This window comes from Mobula birostris, chromosome 15 (assembly GCF_030028105.1).
Source record: "Mobula birostris isolate sMobBir1 chromosome 15, sMobBir1.hap1, whole genome shotgun sequence".
NCBI classification, from domain to species: Eukaryota; Metazoa; Chordata; class Chondrichthyes; order Myliobatiformes; family Myliobatidae; genus Mobula; species Mobula birostris.
In genome coordinates, this window is record NC_092384.1 from 81068935 (window position 1) to 81089528 (window position 20594).

The window sequence follows — 20594 nt, forward strand, 5'->3', positions numbered from 1 at the left end:
TCTTTGGAGAGAAGGAAGATAGGTATACAAGATATTAAGAGGAATAGATAGAGTGGATAGCCAGCACCTCTTCCCCAGGGCACCACTGCTCAATACAAGAGGACATGGCTTAAAGGTAAGGGGTGGGAAGTTCAAGGGGGATATTAGAGGAAGGTTTTTTACTCAGAGAGTGGTTGGTGCGTGGAAGCACTGTCTGGGTCAGTGGTGGAGGCAGATACACTAGTGAAATTTAAGAGACTGCTAGACAGGTATATGGAGGAATTTAAGGTGGGGGGTTCTATGGGAGGTAGGGATTAAGGGTCAGCACAACATTGTGGGCCGAAGGGCCTGTACTGTGCTGTACTATTCTACGTTCTATGTTCTAAATAAATAAGGCACATTTCATAACTGGTAAGTTTTTTTTGAAGCGTGCTCATAACTTGATGCCCGTTTCTACATAACAAATCATCAAACCATCAATGAAGCACACAATTATTTAATTTGTTCAGAATTGTTTTGACAGAAAAAGAGCTTTGACCAGCGATCAATCCAGACATCAGAAGGCGGTAATTCCACTCAGGTCCACTGCCCAAGTAGGAAAGCCAGCAACAGATTGCTATAGCTGAAACAGCTTTGACCAGTGACCAATTCAGACATCGGATGGAGGGAATTTCACTCAGGTCCACTGCCCCGGTAGAAAACCAGCAGTGGGTTGCTACAGCTGAAACAGCTTTGACCAGCAACCAATCTGGACATCGGAAGGAAGAAATCTCACTCAGGTCCACACCCGGGTAGAAAAGCCAGCAGCTGGTCGCTACACTGATAAAAGAGCTTTTCCCAGTAACAAATCAGTGTTTGAGATTGAGTAGCAAAAGCAAATTAAAGGAAGATGGGGAAGTGCAGAGGCCATCATCTGAGTGTACAGAGTCAAAGAGTGGAGATGTGATGCCGGCTTTAGGTCTTTGAGGCTTCAGTCAGATTAAGTAAAAAAAGAACAGCTCAAGCTTAGAAAGGATGTGCTGAAACTGGAGAGGGTTCAAAGGAGGTTCACGAAAATGATTCCCGTATCGAATGGCTTGTCACATGATGACCATTTGATGGCTCTGGCCCTGTATTCACTGGCATTCAGAAGAATAAGGAGTGACCTCATTGAAGCCTATCGATGGTGAAAGGGCTTGATTGAGTGGATGTGGAGAGGATGTTTCCTATGGTGGGATAATCTAAGACACAGCCTCAGAAGAGAGGGGCATCCTTTTGGAACGGATACAAGGAGGAACTTTTTTAGCCAGAGAGTGGTGAATCTGGGGAACTCTTTGCCACTGGCGCCTGTGCCGGCCAAGTCTTAATGTATATTTAAGGCAGAGATTGGTAGATTCTTGATTGCTCACAGCACGAAGGAACACGGGGGGAGAAGGCAGGAGAATGGGGCTGAGAGGAACATTGGATCAGCCATGATGAAATGGCGTAGCAGACACTATGGCCAAATGGCTTAATTCTGCTCCTATGTCTTATAGTCTTACAAATGAGTCCAACACCTGGAGCACATTTGTCATTCAAACTGTGCTATAGGACCTCCTTAGTTTGCACACAAGCCCTCAGATTTTATGCATGTGATCACAGGGTCAGCATCTCATTGGAAGCATGATAGCTCTAATGTTGTTAATATTAGCTGAAAGACTCAGTAACAATAGAATATTATCACCTCTGAACTGGACTGAGATTTTACTTTCCAGCTTAGAGCAAAATCGATCCTAAACTTACCAACACCGACTGCATTATACTGCTGCGTCACGAGCGGGCTTGGTCCAAACTGGCTGTACGCTGGCATTCTGCTGAATGGTGGATAGGAACCAACTGATTGAAAAGATGAGTTTGAGGACGAGCCAAGGGAAGACTGCAGGGGAAAAAAAAGGAAAATAAGTTAGGGATCTCTACCCAAGGTACTCTGAGATCTGCTGGAAGGAAGCTCTTCTCTTCCAAAGCATCTCTCCGCCCCCACCCCCCCACTGCCCTCCAAGACTCCCAATCATTTCACATGCTGGATAGCCAAGTCAATTACCACACACAAGCCTTCACCACGTAGACACACAAAATGCTGGTGGAACGCAGCAGGCCAGGCAGCATTTATGGGAAAAAGTACAGTCGATGTTTCGGGCTGAAACCCTTCGGCAGGACTGGAGAAAAAAAGCTGAGGAGTAAATTTGAAAGGTGGTGGGGGAGGGGAGAGAAAAACACGAAAGGTGAAACTTGGAGGGAGGAAGGATGAAACAAAGAGCTAGGAAGTTGAAGGCTCTGGAAGAATGAAGAAAGAGGGAGGGAGAAGCACCAGAGAGAGGCAATGGTCGGGCAAGAAGATAACGTGAGAGCAGGACAAGGGGATGGGAAATGGTGAGGGGGGGGGGGTGTGGAGGCATTACTGGAAGTTTGAGAAATCAATGTTCATGCTATCAGGTTGGAAGCTACACAGACAGAACATAAAGTGCTGTTCCTCCAATCTAAGTGTGGCCTTATTCCGACATATCGGAATGGGAATGGGAAGTGTAATTAAAATGGGTGGCCACTGGGAGATCCCACTTGTTCTGGCAGACGGAGCGTAGATGCTTGGTGAAGCGGTCTCCCAATCTACATCGGATCTCACCGATAAACAAGAGGCCACACCGGGAGCACTAAACACAGTATATGACCACAACGAACCAACAGGAGAATTGCCGCCTCATTTGGAAGGACTGTTTGGGGCCCTGAATGGTAGTGAGGGAGGAGGTGTAAGGACAGGTGAAGCACTTGCTCCACTTGCAAGGATAAGTGCCAGGAGAGAGGAACAAATGGACAAGGGATTGATGCCTGCGGAAGTGGGCGGGGGGGCAGGGAGGGAAAGATGTGTTTGGTGGTGGGATCCAGTTGGAGGTGGTGGAAGTTTTGGAGAATTATGTGCTGGATGTGGAGGCTGGTGGGGTGGTAGGTAAGGACAAGAGGAATCCTATCCCTGGTAGTGTGGCGGGAGGGTGGGGTAAGAGCAGACGTGTGTGAAATGGAAGAGATGTGGTTGAGGGCAGCATTGCTGGTGGAGGAAGGGAAGCCTCTTTTTTTGAAAAAGGAGGACATCTTCATTCTAGAATGAAAAGCCTCATCCTTAGAGCAGATACGGCTGACTGAGGAATTAAGAAAAGGGGGTGGTGTTTTTACAAGTAGCAGGGTGGGACGAGGTATAGTCCAGGTAGCTGTGAGAGTCAATTGGTTTATTATAGACATCGGTGGATAAGCTGTCTCTGGAGATAGAGACAGTGAGATCGAGAAAGGGAAGGAAATGGACCAGGTGAATTTGAGGACCAGGTGGAAGTTGGAGGCAAAGTGGATGAAGTCATTGAGTTCAACACGGGTGCAGGAAGCAGCCCCAATGCCGTCGCCGATGTAGCATAGGAAAAGTGAGGGACCGTCACCAGTGTAGGCTTGGAACATAGACTGTTCCATGTAGCCAACAAACAGGCAGGCAAAGCTGGGACCCACAGCAACCCCTTTTGTTTGAAGTAAGTGGGAGGACCCAAAGGAGAAATTATTTAGAGTAAGGAGCAGAGGAACTGTTTGGGTCTGGTGTCCAGAAAGAAACGGAGAGCTTTGAGGCCTTCCTGGTGGGGGATGGAGATGCATAGGGACTAGACATCCACGGCAAAAATAAGATGATGGGAGCCAGGGAACCTGAAATCCTTGAAAAGATCAAGAGCGTTTCCTTGAAAAGATCAAGAGACAGAAGAAACTCTCTGATTACTCTGCTGCTGTGAAATCTTCCCTTCAACACCTAAACTATTTGCCATTGGCAAGTTGAACTAAGAGTTCTAAAAGCTATACCTTTCAATCTTTCTGCAAGGAAAAAGTAGCTGAGGAGTGGCTTGATCAAGGTTTAAGATCACTGGAGGAGGGACTCCACCTTCTGCCTGTGGACATGTAAGACACAGTGTCTTTCTGTCTGCCTTTAATTTTTTCCTTTCCCGACTTAAACTTTGAAATTTTAACTTTATTCAGTCGGATCTTTCAAAGTGTTAATTATAATTATGGCTACCTTGAGAAGCACTAAAAAAATTCCCAATGCTAGTAATGGTAAATCTAAAAAAACTGACGAAGCTTCTGAAGATCCAGCCTGGGTTAACAGATTAGCGAGTCAAATGAGCTCTATTGTCGCTGAATTAACTCAACTAAAAGAAAATCTTCTTCCTTTGGAGGGAAAAATTGATTCTTTGAGCTCGGATCCTAAAGAAGTAACCTGTAATGCAGATGACATTTCCCCTCATTTGGAAAAAGCACAACGTCGGATTGTCGATTTGGAATATTGTTCTCGTCGTTATAACATTCGAATTATTGGATTGAAAGAGGAATCAGAATCTGCCGACATACTGGACTATTTCGCTAAAATGTCTCAATCTCTATTTCCTGAAGCGTTTTCACAATTGCCCGACATTGAGGTAGCTCATAGAGTTGGAATTCCAAAAAAAGATAAAGACAGCCATGTTATTGTGCGTTTCCTCCATATTCGAGACAAAGACCGCATTATTAAACTGGCAAGAAAACAAAGACTGCTTAAATTTCAAGGCTCTGAGATTCGTTTCTTTCAAGATTTTCCAAGCAAAGTTGTTCAACAACGCTCTGGATTTGTGACTGTAATGCGAATGGCCTTTCAAAAACAGATGCGTCCCTTCCTTCTCTATCCAGCTAAGGCTTTTTGCTAAAGACTCTGGGGTTCGTATCGTTGAAGATCCAGCCGATGCACTGCGTTTTATCAATTCTCTCCTGGATGAGTCTGAAGCCTGAAGTTTAAAAGACTTCAAATTATTTGATCATTTTGCGATATGAGAAATGATGAGATCGGAAGAATTGAGTAGTACAGAAAGTCTGGGTATTAAAAAGTACCTTTACCTTTGAGATACACTGGTCTGGACGGTTTTAATTTTAAAAGGTATTTTATGGGATCTACTGGCAGATTGTAGAAATTTTAAACCATTTAGAATTTCTTTCTGTTTGCTATATATATATATATATATATATATATATATATACGATTTAATTGTTTCTTTTTGCTTTGTATGGTTTTGTTAAGAACTTTTAACTACTATTTGGGTTTTTTTACGTTTTATAGTTAGATGTAAAAATTTAAAGATGGCAATGTTTTCTTTTTTGTGCAAATATTTCAAGAATTTGTTTTGGAAGTGCTGTTTTTCTTATCTAATGTTATGAAAGTTACCTTCCAAATTGAAGGTAGTTTCTGTTAACTGTTTTTTTCTAACTTAATTGTAATGGGTTGTATGTCGTCTGTAATGAGTCATATATCCGGGAGAGGGAGACAGATTACTTTTTTTTTAATTTGTACCTTTTACTTAGGCAGGTGGAGTTCAGAATTGCTTCTATGCATTTCTTGGGGCTTGCGTCGGTTAATATCGACTTATTTCTGGGCTTTCATAGTCATAGTCACACTTTATTGATTCCAGGGGGAAATTGGTTTGTAGGTTGGGTGGGTTTTTTACTTTTTTTTCATTTCTATTTTTTATTCCCATTATGGAATTCCAGAGCGTATACAAATTATTATCATTGTGTGTATTACCACCGTTTAAATTTTTTCTATCCTGACATGCCTTTAATTGTTTTCTTTAGATGTAAAGTTTCATGATGGTAGTTAAACAGTTAAATGTTTTAAGTTGGAATGTCCGTGGTTGGAATCATCCTATTAAGCGTAAGAAAACATTTAAAATTATTAATCGATTCCAACCTGATATAATTTTTGCGCAAGAGACACATGTCAGGTTATGTGATAACAATCGATTTTTTAAATTTTGGAAGGGCCCTCAGATTAACGCAAACTCTCAGGGTAGGATTAGGGGTATTTCCATTTTTATTGATTCCAATATTCCCTTTAATCAAGAGGATATTATATCTGATATTAATGGTAGATTTTTGATTGTTAAAGGAACCATTTACAATAAGAAAATGGTTTTGGTTAAATACTGATGATCCTTCGTTTTTTAAAAATATTTTTGCTCTATTACCTGATTTAAATAAATATGTTATTAATAGGTGGAGATTTTAATATTTGCTTAAATCCCCTGTTAGATAAATCATCATCTAGACATCAACTCCCTAATCGTTCTGTATCACTTATTAATTCCTTTTTAATTGATTATGGCTTAATCGAAGTCTGGAGACACATGCACCCTGCTGATAGAGAATATTCCTTCTTTTCCACATGTTCATAATAAATATTCGAGAATCGACTACTTTATAGCTGACCCTCAACTTTTACTTAATGTTCAGAAATGTGAATATGATGCAATTGTTATTTCTGATCATGCTCCTTTAAACTTAATATTTGATTTGAAAGATGTTGTTTCTACAAGACCACCTTGGCGTTTTCCGAACATTTGTTAACAAAGTTCAGATTTTGTTGAGTTTAATGAAACTCAGGTAAGAGTTTTTTCTCTTTAATAATACAGGAAACCTCTCAAAGTTAGTAATTTGGGATACGTTAAAAGCTTATTTATGTGGTCAGATTATTTCTTATTTAGCTAAGTTGAAGAAACAGACAAAAATAGAATTAGATAAAATTGCTAAACAAATTAAAGAATTAGATAATCTCAACGCAATCTTTCCAAACGTTGAATTGTTTAAAAGAAGAGCAGAACTACAATCACGATATAATTTATTATTAACTTATCCTATTGAAGGATATTTGCTTAAATTAAAAAGTCAGTTTTATATTTTTGGGGATAAAAATAATAGGCTATTAGCTTTCCAATTAAGGGCTGCTAAAGCTAAAAGACAAATTTTAAAGATTCGTAAAGATAATGGGGATATAGTAAATAATTATGATGATATTAATAATATCTTCCAGGATTTTTATTTCGATCTCTATAAATCTCAGTTTCCAGCAGATCGCTCTAAAATGAAAGCTTTTTTATTTAAGATTAAATTTCCTCAAATTACTGCTGAAGATCAACAGACCCTTGATGCTCCAATTGTTGAGCATGAAATTCAGAAAGCTATATGGTCAATGCAATCAGGTAAAGCTCCTGGACTTGACGGTTATTTGGTAGGATTTTACAAAAAATTTGAAAAATTACTTTCTCCATACCTTTTGGAAATATTTCATGAATCTTTTGAGAAAGGTAATTTACCTTCTTTTTATGAAGCTTCTGTTTCTTTAACCCTTAAGAAAGATAAAGATCCTACTGAATGCTCATCTTATAGACCTATCTCGCTATTAAATATGGATGCTAAAATTCTTTCCAAGATAATGGCTAACCGTTTGGAAAACATTTTATATAAAATGATCTCTATGGATCAAACAGGCTTCATTAGAGGCTGTTACTCTTTTTCTAATGTTCGGAGATTGATGAATATTATATATTCACCATTATCCAAAATACCTCAATGTGTTATTTCTCTGGATGCAGAAAAGGCATTTGATAGAGTTGAATGGACTTATTTGTTTAATGTATTAGAGAGATTTGGCTTTGGTAATAATTTTAATAAGTGGATTTAAATGATCTATAAGAACCCTATTGCTACTGTCATTACTAATAATCTTAGGTCTCCCTTCTTTTTACTTTCACGAGGTACTCGACAAGGGTGTCCACTAAGTTCTTTATTATTTAATCTCGCATTGGAGCCTTTGGCTATAACAATTCGCGAAGCTAAAAATATTCGCGGTATTTCTATAAATGGGACCATACATAAGATTTTTCTGTATGCAGATGATCTTTTGGTTTATATCTCCAATCCTGAAAATCTATTCCTAATCTTTTGGAATTATTGATTTTTTTTTTTAATTTTATTTTTATTTGGATAAGGAATTCACAAATATCATGTACTTTTTTCACACATATAACCTTTTCCATTTTTTATATGTATAAAACTATAATTATTTATACATTCTTAAGTACACATTGAGATGATATAAAAGGAAATTAGACACTTAAATAGATAATTATGTACTGTGGTAATTCTAATCTATTAGGCTAAGTAATGGTATTAGTTGTTAAGAAAAATGGTAATAATAGTTTCCATATAACTCTTCTGGACCATTTCCACTGGTCCAAAATGTTGTATATAAGCCTATGTAACAACCATTGTAGGTGTTTATATCCTAATTTGTTCATGCTTGCTCCTGCCCGCAGACATAATTATCCAATCCCTATGTACTTACTTACTTAATTTTTTCATTTTTTTATCCCTTTCCCTTTACTTGTGTTAATTCTCTATTTTCCAAAAGAAAACAAAAAAAACAGACATTTAGACTAGGGGTGCTTACGTTAGCAATATTACTGTGTTGATGAGAAGAACAGTATAAATCATTAGGAGAGTCATCTGAAGTCTGCTCGCATTGGGGTTATATATTCAATCCATTTATTCCAGATTTGATAAAATTTTTCTTTTTGAATTCTCAGGGAGTAAGTCAACTTTTCCATTTTAAATATTTCCAAGATAATTTCATGCCAATCTTCTAATGTAGGTGGTATTGGATTTAGCCACTTTCTAGTGATTGATTTCTTACTTGCCGCTAAGAGGGCCTGCAGCAACTTTATATCTTCCTTCTGTTCAAGAAACAATACATGCCCCAAATAGAGCTTCTCAAAGTTCAGAGGTATCTGGGACCTAAGTACGTTAACTAATGTTCTATGAATACCTTCCCAATATAGACTTAATTTAGGGCAATCCCAGAAATTATGAAAATGATTTGCCTCCTTGGAGCCGCACCTTCTCCAACACGTCACGTTTGTATCTTTATATTTTTCCTGATATGGGGTCTTGAAGTATCTTATAATGTTTTTCCAACAATGTTCTCTCCAAGTCAAAGAATTAGTTGAGGACCATTGAAAGCTGCAGATTTTCCCCCAAGCCTCCTCTGAAAGTACCAACCCCGCTTCTTTCTCCCACTTCTCTTTAATATATACAGCGTATTTACATTTTTAGTATGGGAGAGTGCATTATATAATCGAGAAACTGATTTACTAGGTATTGAACTGCAAGCCGAATTCAGAATCTTGAAAAATTCTAATTCTACTGTTGATAGGTCTGTATATCTACAACTCTGGTTAACATAGTTTCGTACTTGAAGTTACCTAAAAAAGTCATTATGTTCTAGGCCATGTTTGTCCTGCAGGATTTGGAAACTTTGTAATACTCTTTTATCTATAAATGAGAGGTAGGTTGTAAGACTTTTCTTTATCCATAGCTCAAATCTTTTATCTCCTCTGTTGGCAAGGAATTCGGTATCATATGCACACCATCTAAAGAGTTTTAACATGTTATTAATTCCACATGAATTAACCACCTTCTGCCATACTTTTAATGTAAGATTTATCCAACTGTTTTTAAATGTTTCCAACTGGGCCATCAATCCTTTGTCAGCTATTGAGGCCTGTAGAGGAAAACTGTCAACTAATCCAAATTCTATTTCCTTCCATCTAGCCTTATATTCCCTATTACACCAATATAACAGAGGGGTTATCTGTGAGGCATAAAAATAATTTCTCAGGCAAGGAAGAACCATACCTCCTCCTTCCTTCCCTAACTGTAAGGTGTTGTATCGAATTCTAGGTTTCTTTCCTTGCCAAATGAAGCGGGAAATCCATTTGTCCCATTCCCTGAATTGATTATCATCCACCTCCACCGGTAAAGTACGGAAAAGATACAATAACCGAGGAAGAATATTCATTTTTATAGTATTTATCCTTGAATTCCATCTATGCATATCTGCTTTTATCGCTGAGATTAATGGCCCATAATTTACCTGTGACAGTGTTGAAAGATCCTTCGGCAGGGTTATTCCTAAATATTTCAATGATTTAGCTTCCCACTTAAGATCGTATATATCCTGCAATTTTTTGGATGGTGTATAATTTAGGGACATAACCTGCGTTTTCTTTACATTTATTTTATAACCTGATATTTTCCCAAAGTCATCCAACAGTGTAAACAATCCTATAAATGATTTTTCTGGTTCACTCAGATAGACCAAAACATCATCTGCGAATAACGCCACTTTCTGTTCAATCCCTGCCACCTTGATACCTTTTACGATTTCGCTCTGTCTTATTAGTTGGGCAAGCGGTTCAATATATAGCGCAAAAAGGAGAGGAGAAATTGGGCATCCCTGTCTAGTGCCTCTCTCTAAGATGAAGGAGTCAGAGAGGTCCCCATTTATCTTAATTCGGGCTGTAGGGCTGTCATATAGAGTCTGAATTACTTTAATAAACTTTTCTTGAAAGCCAAATCTTCCTAACGCCCTGTATAGGAATGCCCAACTAACCGAATCAAAAGCTTTCTCAGCGTCCCATCCTACTACCATTGTCTCTGTCTCGTTCTTATTAACCTGTTCTAATATGTGCAGAGTTCTCCTTATGTTGTCCTGTGTTTGTCTTTGTTGAATAAATCCAGTCTGGTCTAAGTGGATTAGGCCAGGTAAAAGCTTTTCCAATCTGCGCGCTAATATAGATGTAAATAGTTTATAATCTAAATTAAGAACACTAATTGGCTGATAATTACCACATTCTAGTTTATCTTTACCCTCTTTAGGAATAACTGAAATAATCACTTCTCTCCAGGAAGGTGGAGTTTCTCCTCTCTGCAAGATCCAATTAAAGGTGCTAAGTAGTAATGGGGCTAACTGTGTCTTTAGGGACTTGTACCACTCTGAGGTAAACCCATCAGAACCCAGGGACTTTCCAGCCTTTAACCTGGAGATGGCCACGTTCAGTTCTTTGACAATTACTGGTTCTAATAAACTTTCATTTTGTAAATCTGTAAATTTAGGTAGATCTAAAAAATTCAATACACTGTCTATATAGGGCTCATTGGGGGCCCGGGGTTGGGAGTACAGCTCTCGATAATATGTTTCAAAACTCTCTTGAATTTTCCCCTATTGTACTCTCCACAAGCTTTGTCCTTGGATTCTTTATTTTATGAATTGTATTGTCTGCTTGTTGTTTTCGTAATTTATATGCTAATAATCTAGCTGATTTACCTCCTACTTCATAATTCTTTTGTCTCAGGTAAAGAAAGTTTCTTTGAGTTTCCAATGTATAAATATCGTCAATTTCACTTTGCAATTTCCTAATTTCCTATTTTCGATTTGAATTACTTTTGTTGCTATCTACAACTTGAAAGTTGTTTTAATTTTCCTTGAAGGTCTGCTAATTTTTGTGCATTGATTTTTTTCATGTGAGTGGTAATGGAAATAATTTTCCCTCTCAGTACAGCTTTCAATGTATCCCATAAGATCACTGGTGATGTTTCTCCCGTGTCATTAAGGTCTAGATATTCTTTGATTTCTCCCCTTAATCTCTCCATTACTTTCAGGTTATTGAGTATATGTGAGTTTAGCCTCCATAGTGTTTTCCTCATTTTCCTTTCCAGGATTAGAGACATAGAGACTGGGCTATGATCCGACAGATCAATTGTTGCAATATTACAGTTTTTTATCCTGAGTCTATCTGTATTAAAGATAAAGAAATATTCTATCCTTGAATAGGCTGAATGAAGGAAAGAGTAATGTGTATAATCTTTACTAGTGGGGTGTAATTCCCTCCAGACATCTATAATTCCCAACTCCTCCATCAATGAATTCATTTTCCGAGGTTTATTCTGAGTAACTATTCTTGAAGAATCTAATACAGGATTTAATCTAATATTAAAATCCCCTCCACAAATTACTACCCCTTGAGAACTGACCATAAGGTCAAAAATGTGCCTATAAAATGACCATTCACAACCTGGAGGAGCATAAACATTCAGCAATGTTATTTCTGTACCTTCTATTCTTCCTGTGATTTTTACAAACCGTCCTTCTTTGTCTTTAGTTTCTGAAATATGTTCATAATTAAGAGTACTTGATATTAAAGTAGCTACCCCTCTTTTGTGACTCAATTTATATGATGAATAAAATACATGCTTAAAGCCCATTCTTTTTAATTTTCCATGTTCAGATTGGCTCATATGTGTTTCCTGGAGGAAAGCTATTTGTGCCCTCTCTTTTTTCAATTTAGACATAATCTTATTTCTTTTAATTGGATTCAAAACCCCATTAACATTATAGGAAATTATTTTTACCAATTCAGTTTGTATTTTTCTCTAGTAGAAAAAAAACTCTCCTTTTCTAACCAAACAGTAAGCAATCCCTTCTCAACAGTAAACCAAGACATATAACCACACCCTAGACATTTTTGAACGTGTAACATTTGAAAATTTTTCCCGACTTCCCACAGTGAGGCCTGAGCACCGACCAGCCTCAGTTCAGAGGGATAACCTCTATCTTCACCCTGTGTTAGAGGGCCCTCAGCAGTTTGAATAATCATAGAGAATTTTCTCCTATTTATGTCTTGACCAAATTGCTATCATTCAAGTTATTCCGCCTAGTTTATTTTCAGTTACCAGTTTTCATTTTACCTTTTAAGTCCGATTTACTCTTTTCAGTCATTTCTCTTAATTAATCTGTATTCTCTGTACATTCGCGTCTGAATATTTGCAGCTTTTCTGTGTAGTTTGACACTCTGGTTCGAGTGGAGCGTCCTCGCCCCACTAACTGCCACAACTTCTGCCGAATCCTCTCCAGTAGCGACTCCGGTTGGGTCTTTTGGAATTATTGAATGATTTTGGAAAATTTTCAGGATATAAACTTAAATAAAAGTGAATTGTTTCCTTTAAATGTTCCTGTTTTTATATATAAGGATATTCCATTTAGAATTGTGAATTCTTTTAAATATTTGGGTATTATCATTACAAAAAAATATAAGGATCTTTATAAAGCTAATGTAGTTCCTTTATTGGACTCTATGAAACAATTATTTTCTAGATGGAATCCTCTTACACTTTCTTTAATAGGTTGTATTCATGCCGTGAAAATGATGATTTTACCTAGATTTTGATATATTTTTCAAAATATACCTATTTTTCTAACCAAAAAATTTTTTGATCAAATTGATTCTACTATTTTGTCCTTAATTTGGAATAATAAAAAACCAAGAGTTAATAAGTTTCATTTACGAAAATCTAAAAAACAGGGTGGACTTGCGCTACCTAATTTAAGATTGTATTATTGGGCTGTTAATATTTGACAATTATGTTTTTGGTTATATTGGCTCGATAAGAACCAAAATCCAGCTTGGATTGATTTAGAATTTAAAGCTATTAATCAATTTTATTTAACTTCATTATTAGGAGCTCCATTACCTTTACAACTTGCTAAAATCTCTAACTGAAATTTCTACCCTGCTATTAAACAGTCCTTACGAATTTGGTTTCAGTTTCACAACTTTTTAAATTTCAAACAACTTAAATTGTCTAGTCCTGTATTTCGAAATTTGCTATTTAAACCTTCAATTACTGATCCCATTTTTCTTTTATGGAGAAGTAAGGGGATTTGTTCTTTTGTAGATTTATTTACTGATAGTCGATTGAAGTCTTTTGAAGAGTTAATTAGTAAATATTCTCTCTCACACACATTTCTTGCAATATTTACAGATCAGATATTTATTACAAAAATATGTTTCTATGTTTCCATATATGCAAGAATCTGATTTGTTGGACAATATTTTGAATATGAATCCCTCAGTGAGAGGTTCCATTGGCAGAATTTATAATTTATTTTTACTACAAAAAGATAATCTCTCACTAAAGATTAAACAAGATTGGGAGAGAGAACTTAATATGACTTTTGTTAATGAAGACTGGTTGCGAGTTTTGAAAATGGTTAATTCTTCTTCGATATGTGTCAATCATTATTTGAGTTTAAAATTGTTTACCGCTATTATTTAACAAAGGAGAGGCTATCCAAAATATTCCCTAATATAGGTAATTACTGTGCTAGGTGCAAAAATGAAGTAGCTACTTTGTCACATATGTTCTGGTCATGTCCTACGTTGAAATCTTTTTGGAAATCTTTATTTTCTACAATTTCTAAGGCTTTGAAAATTAATTTACAACCTAATACATTGACTATTCTATTTGGAATAGTTCCGCATCATATTCAGGGAATTTCATTTTCAAACCAACATGTAATTGCATTCGTTATATTGGTGGCAAGAAGAGCTATTTTACTGAAGTGGAAAGATACCTCTGCTCCTACACTATCTCAATGGTTTTCCCAAGTAATGTTATGTCTTAGTTTGGAAAAAATTAGAAGTAGAACTTTTGACCCCCGATTTGATTTTGAGAGAAGGTGGGGCTCTTTTGCTGAATATTATCACTTAGCTTGAATCAATTTACACGGTTTCCTTCCAATTTTATATTATATAAATGTGATTTGGTGGTTGTTGTTTTCTTTTTCTTTTTATATATATATGATTGTAAGATGTATTGCTCCGGGAGTTGGTTCCTAATGGTTTTTTTTCCTTTTTTTTTGTTTTATAGTTAGTGGGGTTTTTTTTAGTTAGCTGGGATTCTATTTTTTCCTTCTTTTTCTTTTATAAATTTTTTTTCATTAGCATATATATGTTTTTTTCCAGCTTTATTAATTATATATATACTAATTTGCTAAATTTCTGTATTTTATAGCTGCAGAAGATTATATTAATAAAAAGATTTTAAAATGAAATGAAGATCACTGGAGGTTTTGAGTGAATAGAAGTAGAAAGCAGAAGATCTTTCAATGAATGCACCCAAAGCCTAAACAAAAGTCACTATTAAATCCGAGGTTCAGAAGAAACAACCATATGGAACAGGGTGGAGTAGACTCAGATGGGTGTAGACCAGCTGTGCTAAAAGGCTGCTTTTTTATGTTTATTAATTTTGTTTTATTTAGAGATATAGCATGGTTACAGGCCCTTCTGGCCCAAGCTGTCCAATTACACCCACGTGGCCAGTTAACCTACTAACTTGTGCATCTTTGGAATGCGGGAGGAAATCAGAGCACCTGAGGAAACGCATATGGTCGTAGGGAGAATGGAGAAACTCCTTACAGAAAGCGGTGGAGTTGCTGGCATCATATATGTGTTATGCCAACTGCTACTCTACCATCACAACACGCTGGAGGAGCTCAGCAGGTCGGGCAGCATCCGTGGAAAAGATTGGTCGACGTTTCGGGCCGGAACCCTTCAGTTTTGTGTTTGTGTTTGTGCTACACTACCGTGCCACTCCACAGAATTCCATGAAAGGCTATCTGGGAAACATTGTGAACACCAATCAAAGTTCACCAATTGTTTATCAGGGAGTTGTGTTAAAATCATACTGGGACAGAAAGGAGTCAACTTTACTTGGATTCCTTTATCATATAAACATTTACCAATCTTGGTCTCGAATATACACAGTAACTGAGTCACCAGAGCTCACCTGGGTGCAGGAATTACTTCTTTAGGACAGAAATTTCTGTCCTAAATGGATAAACACCTAGTTTTGAGGACTCAACCCCTTGTCCAGCACGGGGAAACCACCATGAAATTTATGCTAGTCACAACACGACAGTACCTCCCAGTAATTTTCTCAGTGACAAAGATCAACAGAGCACTTACTTTCCAATGGCTTGCCATACCTGTATAACTGAGGGGCTGCTTTACAATGATACATACCCTTGCGCAATTAAACCAACACCAGTGGCTGATCTCACATTTTCCACATCACATTTCATCTCTCATATGCTCATTAATCTATTTCTCCTATCTGTATCCCCTCAACTTATACTTTCAACAAGCTTTTCAGATCAGCATAAAACACAGATTTACTACAAGTGCAGATATAGAGTAAAGATAGGCATAGGCTTGTCTGTCATGCACTCTTAACCAAAGAGCATGATGTCAGCAACCTCAAGGACAACTGTTTCTACTGTCACACTCCAGCCTCTCTGAGCTCTCTATCCCCCTGCTTGGATAAGTTTCAGAAGAACAAGGGGCAGCCAGCTCAGTAGTGTCATGCTTTACAGTACCAGTTACCGGGGTTCAATTCCTGCCGCTGTCTGTAAGGAGATTGTATACTCTCCCCATGACCATGTGGCTTTCCTCTGGGTGCTCTGGATTCCTCCCACATTCCAAAGATGCACAGCTTAGTAGGTTACTTGGTCACATGGGTGTAAATGGATGCCACTGGCTTGTTGGCCCAGAAGGGCCTGTTACTATGCTGTATCCCTAAATAAATAACAAATAAACTAGTAACATGTCGTGTATACATAAACAGTCAGAGACAAACATCACAGACAAACCTACTTTCCAGTGAAGTCAACTGTAGTTGATGAGATGTTCCATAATGGTGTTTATAGAGTCCTTCCTCAAATGCATCACCTTACCTCCAGAAGCACAAGAGATTGCTGGTCTCAATCTGCAATGCATTTATTGCTTTTTAAATGCCTGGGTAACTTACCTGAACAATGGCAGGATCCTGAGGCAGAGAACATTGTGGCTTTGGAGGCTCACATACTGTGAGGTCTTTGATATCGCTGCCCCGAAATATGATGTACTCAAACACTTCATCGCGTGGTGGGATTGGTCTGTCCGTAGGCCGATCCTCCGTCCCAAATGAGCGAACTGCAAGACAGTAACACCTATATTACAGCAAACCATGGTGCTATTTTCTCAGTGTAACACTGAAAGACATCTGGAAAAAATATGCAACACACACAAAATGCTGGAGCAACTCAGCAGGTCAGGCAGTATTTATGGAGGGGAATAAACAGTCAACATTTTGTTGCTGAGACTCTTAATCAGAACTGGAGAGGAAGGATGCAGGGGTCAGTCCTGATGAAGGGGCTTGGCAAAATGTTTTTTGAGTTCCTTGTGGCGCATCGGGCAGCAACCTAGTCGTTTCTTTAGCATTTGTTTGTTTTTGTTTACAAGGCCAAGTTGCTAGCTCGATGCTCAACCCAGCATGGATGGAAAGTGTGCAAGGAGCCAGATGAATCTGAACCTGGGAGCATTCGCCTCAAAGCCCGATGCAGATGCCACTATACCACCGGCCAATGGCCCAAAATGTCAACTGTTCATTCTCCTCCATAGACGTTGTCTGACCTGCTAAGTTCCTCCAGTATTTTGTGTGCAGTGCTCAAGATTTCCAGCATCTGCAGAATTTCTCGTGCTTATGGATAAAATTGGGATGGCACGGTAGTGTAGCAGTTAGCAAAATGCTATTACAGCACCAATAATCTGGATTCAATTGATCACTGTCTGTAAGGAGTTTGTATATTCTCCCATGACTGCATAGGTTTCCTTCGGGTGCTCTGGTTTTCTCCCAAATTCCACAGAAGTGTGGGTTAGTAGGTTAATTGGTCATATGGCTGTAATTGGACAGCGTGGGCATGTTGGGTTGGAAGGGCCTGTATTTCTACATAAAATAAAATGTGCTTTGCTTTAGTATCACATTGAAGACAGTGGTTATATATTGGGGAATCTGGGGTAGAAAGCCAGTGGCTGCCCATTGCTGACTGCAAGCTGTATTGGAAGGTTACACAGTGGACTCCATTTAATTGGGCTATTAGTTAATCAGGGCAGCTGTTTATTTGGGATAACTCTTAAAGAACAAAAACTAATTGAGGAAATGGTGAGCCTGCTCTGGCTTTGTGCCTATGGACTCACTTTTGTTCTGAATGCTGTTGCACAATTTGTGTTTTTTTCTCCGCAAATTGGGTGTCTGTCCGACTTTTTTTAAAATGGGTTCTATTGGGTTTCTTTGTTTTGTAGCCGCCCATAAGAGACAAATTTCAAAGTTGTATAATGTATACATACTTTGATAAGAAATGTACTTTGAACTAACTCTCCTGTCCTGAACTTAAATCCACGCCCTCTAACTTTAGTCATCTCTAATAAAGGGGAAAAAATTGTTTTTATTTGTCATGTGTACGTCGAAACATACTGTGAAATATGTTGCTTGTATCAAATCAAATCAGTGAGGATTGTGCGGGGCAGCCTGCCAATGTCACCACACTTTCAGCACCAACGTAACATATCCACAACTCACTAACTTTAACCCATGTGTCTTAGGAATGAAAGAGGAAACCAGACCACCTGGAGGAAACCCACTCAGTGACGGGGAGAACATACAAACTTCTTAAACACCGGTGGGAACTGAACCCCATCAGTGATCACTGCTGCTACAAAGTGATGCAGTAACCGCTAGGAAACAGTTTCTACTTCCTACCCCACCTATGCCACACAACCTTATATATATCAATGGTGTTCCATCAGTCTTCACCACTGCTAGGAAAACAAACACAGTCTGTTCTGTTTGCCCCACAGCTGAAACTCTGCCACAGACAACACCTCGGTTAATTTTCTCTACACCCTCTCCAGTGTGAGGCCCTCGGGTGGTCAGGGTTGACAACAGATGTTACATCCTAGCTGTAGATACGGAAGCCTGGGCAGTACAATATGGAGAGCAAGCTGTTGCCCATGCAGCAGACTCCCCCTCTCTACGCAGCCAATAAATCCAAAGGAAAGGCAGAGACTAATACTGCTAGGCACCAGCAGTGTTGCCGGAGTGGCCAGTCAGTTGAACTCAACATAGGACTCCAGCTCCAGACTTTTCCTTAGAGTTTACTCCCGAAGCCTTCCCCATGAGTGGGTATTGCTGTAAATCAGCAGAGGTTTGAGATCAGAGCTTTCCTTCTCCTAGCTGGGCCAAAGATGATCCAAGAGTGAGGAACAACTTGAGGTTTGCCTGATTTATGTGCAGGGCAAAAATGAAAAGGTCAGAGTGTCAGTGCCAGAGGAGAGGGACGGGACAGTGTGCAGCTTGCTGCTCCGCAAGGTTTACAGGTGTCCCCCGCTTTTCAAACGTTCGCTTTACAAAACCTCGCTGTTACAAAAGACCTACATTAGTTACCTGTTTTCGCTAAAAGAAGGTGTTTTCACTGTTATGAAAAAAGGCACTACGCGCCCCGAGCAGCCAAGCTCATCCCCCGGATTTGGAACTGCATTCTAGCTGGCATTGCTTAAACACGTGCCTGTGAGCATCCATTTGCAAGATGAGTTCTAAGGTATCGGAAAAGCCTAAAAGAGTTCGTAAGGGTGTTACACTTAGTATAAAACTAGACATAAACGTGTTGATCGTGGTGAATGAAGTAAGGACAAAGTGAGTTCGGCTTGTGGAAGCTGATGAAGATGATGTTCAAGAGGTTTTGGCATTCCATGACCAAGAACTGATAGATGAAGAGCTGATGCAATTGGAAAAGGAAAGGATAACAATCGAAACCGAATGCAGTAGCGAACGGACCAAAAGTGAAGTTGTCCAGGAACTAAACGTGAAGCAACTGCATGAGGTTTTCACTGCAATTGACAACAATGATTGCAGAAAAGTACGACTTTAATTTTGAAACAGTATGTAGGTTTAGGGCAAATTTGCAGGATGGTCTGAGTGCTTATGTAAGGGGGTCAGGGGGGCTACACTTACAAAGAACTGTATGATAGAAAAATGCGTGAAGCTAAGCAGTCAAGCATACTGTTGTTTTTCAAGCCTTCCACATCAGCCACAGCAGACGACGAACCTCAACCTTCGACATCGAGGCAGGCAGACATAGAAGAAGATGACCTGCCTGCCCTGATGGAAACAGACGATGATGAGATGACACCCCAGTGTCCCACCACCCCAACCCCCGAGCCGCGGACCAATACATTGCCGCGGAGAATGCAGTGGTAGCCGGGATGCACCCAACATATCCTTAAGAAAAAAAAGCCAAAATAAACAAGCTAATTAATTAGGTGCCGCCCGGCACGTAATTAATTAGCTTGTTTATTTTGGCTTTTTTCTTAAGGATGTGTTGGGTGCGTCCCGGCTACCGCTGCATCCTTGCATGCTTTGGGGATCGGTATCGGTCGCTGCCCGGAGGTTGGGGACAACTGCGCCACCCCAACCTCCACTGACCATCATCAGTGTGCTCGCGCGCTGTCTTCCCGATTCCGGTAAGTGATACTACACTGTACATACATTATTTCTACTTTATACAGGCTGTGTATTTTTATGTGTTATTTGGTATGATTTGGCAGCTTCATGGCTTAAAGGTTACTAGAGACAGCGTTTCTGCCGAGAGCGCTTGCGTGAGATTTTTGCTACGGAGAACAGTGCAGAGAAGTATTTCTACTTTATACAGGCTGTATTTTTATCATATCATTCCTGCTTTTACTATATGTTACTGTTATTTTAGGTTTTGTGTGTTATTTGGTATGATTTGGTAGGTTATTTTTTGGGTCTGCCAACGCTCACAAATTTTTCCCATATAAATAAATGGTAATTGCTCCCTCACTTTATGACATTCCGGCTTACGAACTGTTTCATAGGAATGCTCTACCTTCGGATGGCGGGGGCAACCAGTATTCGTCTCTGCACTGAACTGAGGTTGCGGCCTACAACTAACAGGCTCCTGGATCTGCTGTGACTGGATTCATGACTGTGAAATTTCATTGTTGTGAAATTCAGTTCTAAATGTTATTTGCTTACTTTTATTGTTTGCAAGATTTGCTCTTTTTTCCCTGCACATTGGGTGTTAAATGGTCTTTTTTTTAAAGTGGGTTCTATTGGGGTTCTGTTTTGTGGCTGTCTGTAAGGAGACGAATTTCAAGGCTGTATAAAAGTACACATTACCTTGATAATAAATGTGCTTTGAACTTTTGTTAGATGAGCTGCCAACCTCAGCTGACTAGCCGCATCAACCCGGACAGTGT

General features: G+C 38.8%; 1 protein-coding gene across 1 annotated transcript in view; it reads right to left on the reverse strand.

Moving 5' to 3' along the window:
* Nucleotides 1-20594, reverse strand: part of lsm14ab (LSM14A mRNA processing body assembly factor b) — an 88424-nt gene that overhangs the window by 31411 nt on the left and 36419 nt on the right. The window contains exons 2-3 of the mRNA XM_072279077.1: nucleotides 16306-16469; nucleotides 1741-1873 (exon numbers count right to left, since the gene is read on the reverse strand). Of these exons, the coding sequence (XP_072135178.1) occupies nucleotides 1741-1873; nucleotides 16306-16469 (297 nt within the window). The remainder of the gene's footprint in view (nucleotides 1-1740; nucleotides 1874-16305; nucleotides 16470-20594) is intronic.